Source organism: Sardina pilchardus, chromosome 20, assembly GCF_963854185.1.
Source record: "Sardina pilchardus chromosome 20, fSarPil1.1, whole genome shotgun sequence".
Classification (NCBI taxonomy): Eukaryota; Metazoa; Chordata; class Actinopteri; order Clupeiformes; family Clupeidae; genus Sardina; species Sardina pilchardus.
Window position 1 is genome coordinate 17,414,274 of NC_085013.1, and position 7,671 is coordinate 17,421,944.

The 7,671-nt window shown below is 40.1% G+C and overlaps 1 protein-coding gene across 1 annotated transcript in view; it reads right to left on the reverse strand.

Moving 5' to 3' along the window:
• Nucleotides 1-3,732: 3,732 nt before the first annotated feature.
• akt1 (v-akt murine thymoma viral oncogene homolog 1) overlaps nt 3,733-7,671 on the reverse strand; it is a 56,594-nt gene continuing 52,655 nt past the window's right edge. Inside the window, exons 12-14 of the mRNA XM_062523723.1 lie at nt 7,071-7,158; nt 6,770-6,872; nt 3,733-6,280 (exon numbers count right to left, since the gene is read on the reverse strand). Coding sequence (XP_062379707.1) covers nt 6,198-6,280; nt 6,770-6,872; nt 7,071-7,158 — 274 coding nt within the window. The 3' untranslated portion in view covers nt 3,733-6,197. The remainder of the gene's footprint in view (nt 6,281-6,769; nt 6,873-7,070; nt 7,159-7,671) is intronic.

The following is a 7,671-nucleotide window of genomic DNA, read 5'->3' on the forward strand; positions in this document are numbered from 1 at the left end:
TTTAACCCTAGTTGATAAATTATCTTTTTATGATTTATTATAATTTTCATAAATATTTTTTTTTGTTTTGTTTTCCAAATAATTTCAGTGGATCTGTATTGGGTTATGATACTCAATCAAAGCAAAACAACTGCATTTTTATTGATTTTATCTGAAATACACAATTAAACAACATGACTTTTTAATGTTTAAAAAAAAATGGATTTATAGCGTTTTGGAAAATAGCTCTATATAGGCTATATATATATATATATATATATATATATAGCCTATATAGAGCTATATATATATATAGCCTATATATATATATAGCCTATATATAGCCTATATATAGCCTATATATATATATATATATATATATATATATATATATATATATATATATATATATATATATAGCCTATACATAATTTCATTATTGATAGCCTATGTGATAGGCCTGTTGTTATTGATTAGGCCTAGGCTATACCATTGAGCCTAAAGGCGCATTCCGATATTTAACAAGAAGTCACGTTTGTTTGTGTTAATGTTTGCCCTATACCATATTTACATTTATTCGTGTTTTGTGCAAACAAAATGTAGCCAACTCAAGGACCAAACGCCAGAGGTAGGCTAGCCAAGCCTATTCCCAAGTTCAACGCAGGGTTCGTGTTTGTTTGGGGGAGCTTTGCGTCCACTTTATTTGTTTCCAGTTTTCGGAGTCAGCAGCCTGACCACAGAGACCGGGGAGACTGTTGCCATACTCACTGAGTGGGCATATTGAGGAGATTGCTGAATGTGACACTAAAAAAAATGTATGGGCCTGAAATGGCATAATCCTTTACTGCGCCTTCAATGCATGCTTTTCAACGTGAATGACATAATAATATAGGCTACTAAAAACACTAGCCTAACCATAACCAGTAGCCTAACCATTAACCATATTTCTTCAATTCTAACTTAAAATCTCTCTGTCTAGAGGAGGGTGTGTGTGTTTCTACGCAGGAGAAGTTCTAATTTAGGAAGTCTTCCATGGTTAGGTGGAGTTTTCATTGTCCATTCAGAGTCAGTGAGGGAATGAGGAGATCATGTCTTTCATCATGTCCATTGCTGCCTTCCTGAGAAAGCGAATGATTTCCTACATACAGCGAGGAAGGCAGCACACAGGCTGTTCAGGTAGGCATTTGAACCACTAGGTGGAGCACTTGACCAATATTTCCCATTTCTTTCAGGGCCCATCTTACCTTCAGGCCTGTTTATCTGCTGTATGTTAACAGCAGACTAAACCAAAAGCATTAGGGATTCAAATTATGCCATTATAAAACTAAACCTCATGCAAGTAGTATTACCATTTGCCTTATTTTTCTCAATCACATAAACTTTGTCAGTCATTTAGAAAGACAGTAGAGTGTCTCACGCCAAATGTTTGTTTTTAGTGACTGACATTCAGCTGGCTAACTCAATTTGCATTACTCAGACAAGGAAACCTTATATGGGCTATTACTGGCATCAGGCAGAGGAGATATTTAGCAAAGAAAAGAAAAGCATTTTGGAATGAAAACCTTGTTCCTTCGCCTCTGATTCCATATTTGTGTGTGACTAGGAGGACAACACAAGACTATCATCATAGGAGCTGGACATACAGAACACACTGATAACTCAAATGAGAACGCTCTTGCTCTTAAAGGATCCAGTCACAACTTCTACTCTACTCCATTGTGTCTCTGCAGGTGTGTTGCCATTCTGTATTAAACGTGCATTATGGAGAAAATTTTACATTAACCACTTTTTATTGCCTATATGATAGGGTTGATGCTTCTTTTAATTGTAACCAACTCTTTCCAGTCACCTATAACTGTCTACAATTTTCTACTGAAGGCCTTGGGTCGATTTCCCTGCAAAATATACCTACCCATTGAAAATTGATGACAGGGGGCTCTAACTGAGCATACAAATAGGATGGGACTTGGGAGTGAGACAGTAGACAGTGCACCGCAGTGCTCCTTTAAGGATACCATGTCATGTCCCTATACTGTAAAAAAAAGCAAAAGAAACCGGTCTTCTCAGACAACTGTAGTTGCGCTAGTTGTAGACCTGTCAGCCCTGTCTCAGTCTATGACTCCAAGGGTGGGTCTCAGCGTCTCTCTCCTAAACCCTTGTATGGCAGTAGTCAGCCTACTGCCTTTATTTGTGTTTCATTTGGGTCTCTTTAGAAACAAAATCCAGATGTGAAGTAGCACTGGACTCCAGAGCATCACCGATTTCACAATGCCCTGAAGAACCTTGTTTGTATTAAGCAGAAAATATGTCTACAGTATAGTAGACATCCATTTATCACCATTAAGGTAACCACAACAAATATGGTAAATTACTTAAATACACATTGTGAAAGTCACACTTTTCCTGTCCAGCCTGCATTAAAATAACGAGTAAACGATTTTTTTTATTTAACCTTATTTAGCCAGGATTGTCCCATTGAGACTGAGCGTCTCTTCTGCCAGGGAGTCCTGGTCAAAATCAAGTAAACGAGTAAATGATCTTCCGTCTATATTACATTTGCCTGGATGTATTTAGATGAAGCTTGTTTGTTCATATCATCTCTCTGCAGTGCAGTGACTTGGGACTGGTCACCCTTACAGTGAGGTGCTGTGTGGCCTGTCACATCATCCCACTACGGTGAGGTGCCTCGTGTCTGGTCAGTCCTCTGCAGTGAGGCGTCTTAAGCAGCGTGGTGAAGAGCAGTTGTTCCCCTCCTCAGGCCAGAGAAAGGTGAGCCTCTCCCAGGGAGGGGGCATTGTTCTCATGTAGCCACACACAGCTGGCTGTCAACATCTGCTCCTCACAATGGACCATATGGGCTTGTCGGGGGTGGGGGGCAGGGAGGGTTCTTCCCACCTCAGTCTCATCAGAGTCATGAAGACTGCCAAGATAGAAATCCAATTGCACATATGAACTCTTTTTCTCACATGCACGTACACACACACACACACACACACACACACACACACACACACACACACACACAGCCTATAAAAAGTACTCAACCCCCTTGGATATATGCCCTTTTACTGCTTTTATATGATCATATATATGATTATATATTTAGATCAAGAATGGTATCTTGATCTATTTTATTTGCCATTTTTTACAATCATTTACCTCTATCACTTATTTTGCATTATATGGTATTAATGATTTAACATTACTTTGTAGAAATCTGCTTTCACTTTGACAGTGAAGAGGGGATTTTTTTAAATTGTTGTTAGGCCAAATTAAATTGATCAAGATTCCATTTATAAAAGCCGTAAAAGTGGATATACAGTATGCAAGGGGGATGAATACTTTTCATATGCACGGTGTTCTTTTGCTTTTACAATGCCAGAAAAGTGTACTGAATGCAGGAATCTGCATGACAAAAGCTTTGCTCCCTTGAAAGTAATATTTGTCCACCATATTATGTCAGCAGACACAGATACCCATATACAAGTCTGCAGCCATTTGGAAAAACACGAACGGATCTCTATTCTCTTTTACATCCCTAGTGCATCAATTATTTTCGGAGGGTCTTTTTTACTTGGCATTGTTTCCCTCTTATGGACACAATTTCCTTTGTGGTTGAAGAAATTGACGCTTGATCATTCTTCAAGTTTTGTTTCAATAAACTTGCACATATTTGCACTTGCACATTTCATAAATTATAAGTCTGACTATAAATACAAGCTGTTCTGAGGCAAAAAGTAAAACACAAACCACTTTAGTCAAACTGTTTATTTGATCAATTCCAAGGAAAACATTCTAAACCGTAAAAACAGCTGAACAGTGTGTACAAAGTTTATATTATTCATTACGAAAGCTGGTGTCTTCAGTTTAAGGGAAGGGTCGAGAGTAACAAATAAAAATCATCATCGTAAAACTTCTCCCTATTTTCAAAAAGGTGACGGGGAAGGCAGAGTGGGCATATGCATAGAAGACAATCAGAACTAAAATGTGAACATTGCTTACAGAGTAGGAATTGAAGTCAATAGAAATAAAGAAAGTTAAAAGCCATTACATTCATTAGAGTACATTGAATGAGTTATGTATTGAAATTGCCGTTTGTAATCTGAACACTGTGTTTGTTTTTTTTCTTTTAAAAAAAGGCATATTCAGAAATGTTTCCATAAATGTTTACCTACAGATCCACCTATCTGTACACAGTTAAGTCTGGTGTTCATTGCATTTCAAATGCTGTAAAAAAAAATTGTATGGTATTTACACCCAATTTCAGTCGACACTTGTCGAAATGTGGAATAAATTGCCTTCAACGACAAAGAGTAACAAAGTATAGAGAAGTGTACAAATGCATCAAACATTTATCTTTAATCAGGGAGGCGGGGGGATGCAAAGTGCATGTCATGGCCCTGATCCACCCCCTCATTCCCACCCACTGCTTCTGTCATATAAATAAGATCAACGGAAACTTCTTAGAGAAATATGGAGGTCCTCTGCTGTGAGTGAGATTGAAGGCATGAATCGTGACTTGACGTGAGTGTGTCTCCCCTGAACCAAAAAAGCCAGTTTGTCTCTGAGAGAGAGAGAGGAAGAGTGTGTACTATAATGGTGACCTCACTGAGGCTGTGGTTGAAGGCACTGGGATCTTGGTGTCCCAATACAGGAAAAACCCGTTTAAGAATGAGAAAGAGAAAGAGAGGGAAAAAGAGAGAGAGAGAGAGAGAGAGAGAGAGAGAGAGAGAGAGAGAGAGAGAAATCCAGAAAAGTACCTGAACAGCTATGTGGGATCTCCAGAGAAATTGCTGGGGGTGGGGGCAGATTTCAGGAAGAAAAGAAACACACAAGCACTGAAATGAGGACAAGTGTGTGTGTGTGTGTGTGTGTGTGTGTGTGTGTGTGTGTGTGTGTGTGTGTATGTGTGTGTGTGTGTGTATGTATGTGTGTGTGTGTGTGTGAGTGTGAGTGTGAGTGTGTGTGTGTGTGTGTGTGTGTGTGTGTGTGTGTGTGTGTGTGTGTGTGTGTGTGTGTGTGTGTGTATGTGTGTGTATGTGTGCGTGCGTGTGTGCACGTGTGTGGGTTTTGAGGTGGAGGGGGTTGGTTAGGTCCACAAAAGAGTCTTGGGTGGTATCATTGTTTATTTATCAAAAGAATCATATCTGTAAGTTGGTCCCATACACTTGGTCCCAGTTTTTAAGTGACGTTCTTAACAATTGGACAAAAGGTTGTTTCATACTGGACAGCATTGGTATAATATTAAGCATTACGTCCTTCTACTGGGGTCATGATGCCTCTGCTTGGTCTATTACTGTATTGCACATTTCTAAGTGGTGTAGCAGGGGCATTTTAAGGTGGAGGGTCCACTGTGGAGGCAAAATGATCAATTCAAGGTCTTATTCATAGGTCAGTTTTCATTTGATTTGATTGGACTTCTGTTATTAGGGATACATCTTCAGAGCAGGACAGTCTCAGTGAATGGACCTCTACATTCTCAGAGACTGACGTCAGAGTTTGTTTCTCTAAAGTATGATTTTTTACTTGTGAGTTGACTTTCGAAAGACCAAATATAGAGCCTTCCGAAAAACTATTAATTTTGGGGGCTTTAGGGGACAAGGAAGAATTCTCAACACTGAGGTCATGATTGGTCCATAGCAATATATATATATTTTAGTTTTCAGTCTTTTCATTCTAGTTGAATTCAGACACAGGAAATCTAATTTCTTCTCTTTACCCTGACGTTTAACATTTGTTCTGTTTCAGCGTAGTAATCCATCCCATTAGCTGAGTCTTAATGAACATTAGGATTGTCTGATCATGGCCATTCATGCTGGAAACGCAATGTAGTGTAACCTCTCTCGCGTCCCCGGAAAAGACAGGAGAAAAAAAAAAATCTAAGGCCACAAAAATAACCAGAGTTCTTTGTTCTGTTTTTTTTTCATTTCTTGTTTCTTTCGCATCTTCTCCTTAGGCAAGGTCTTTTTTTAACATAGAGAGATAGAGAGAGAAAGACAGAGAGAGAGAGAGAGAGAAAGACAGAGAGAGAGACAGAGATGTCTGTACTAGAACACAATCAGAGACTTGTGCGGGAGTGGAAAGACAGAAAGAAGAGAAAGAGAGGAAGAAAAGGAGGTGGTGATGAACATGCCACAGTCCTGGAGCGTGCAGTCTGCTGGGATGGCTGGAAATGAACGGAACTGCTGGGGAATGCAGAGGAACGTGAGGAGGACCTTCTAGGCGGTTCCGCTCGCCGAGTAGGAGAACTGGGGGAAGTGAGGTCTCCGTTCGCTGTCAAAAGACTCCATGCTCTCGTCTACTGGAGAGACAGATGAGGAGAAAGAGTGATGTTAGGACTGAGTGGCAGGAACAAGAGAACAGAAGCATTGGAGACCAAACCTCTGAAAGCTACCACAGAACAGTGGGCCTTTTTCTATGTGCACCTCAGAAGAATTGGCACTGAGCTGCTTTCCTCTGATTCAGTGATACAGAAAGATGACTAGACGTTGCAGAGATTCATATTTAAGTTTCACATCCTCCAGAGGTAGCCACTAAGGCACAGTCATGGGTCAAGCAGCACTATTTCAAATGAGTGAAATTACTATTGCCAATCAGTATGCACTTTAATGCACAAACGTCCTGACATGTGTTAAATTTTTCCTATCAGTGAATATCTGCAAAAGTAAATGAGTTGGTGTATGTCCGTCATTCTGGTGTAATGCCAATGCTAGTGGCAAGACAGACAGCCACTGTGCGTGTGTGTGCATGTGTAAGTGCATATGACTGAGAGAAAAGGTGATCTCCATACCTTGTCCAGGTGGCGTAATCGTGATGGTCTGTGCAGTAAACTCCTCGTCGAAATACCGTGTGTCCGTTTCCGAGGTTACCTGGGGCTTGAAAGGTGGGACCAGCTGTGAAGTGGAGATTTAGTGCATGAGATTTCAGGGCCACTACCGCCCCCCTATGGTAACCTCAGGTAAAACGCTGATGGTCTTTTACACAATACAATACAGCTACATTTTGAAACTCAAATTGAACGTTCACGTAAACAGGGACTATGAATAAAAAAGATAATAAATAAATAAAAGGAATGAGGGCAAATGTCTTACTTTCTTTTCATAGACGTCTTGCCACACAATACCAGCAAAGAATTTGTGCTGCATGATCTCCTTGGCATCATCAGGTCCACCTCCTAACCTAATGTCCAAATGCATATATGTCAAACAGACAGCAGACCGGCTGTGGACCACATACATCAAGATGGAGACACAGGGCCCAACATTCATACACATAGATCGACAATACCGATAGTATTTACACTAATCTCCATAAAGCACACGAGTTACAGCATAGCATGATGACATTTCACACATGAAGATGTGGACAAATGGATTTCCTAATTCAAGACTGTCCCAATATCATGTGCTGGGGTCTGAGGGTATGCAGTGGATGAGACAATGAGATAATGAGCTGACAGTTTCAAAGTTTCTGAATGACCGACCCCTAAGGGGGGAGCTGGTTGAGTTAATGAATGGGTACATGAATGTGCTGAGTAGTCAGTGAATGAATGAATGAATAAATTAATCAATGAATGAGTGAATAATGGACCGACTGCACTGCACTAATGTGTATGTAAGTGAAGGAGAGACTGGACTGAGTGTAAGTTTGTGAGAAATGAATGACTGCTTGTACCTTCCATGCACCTTGGAC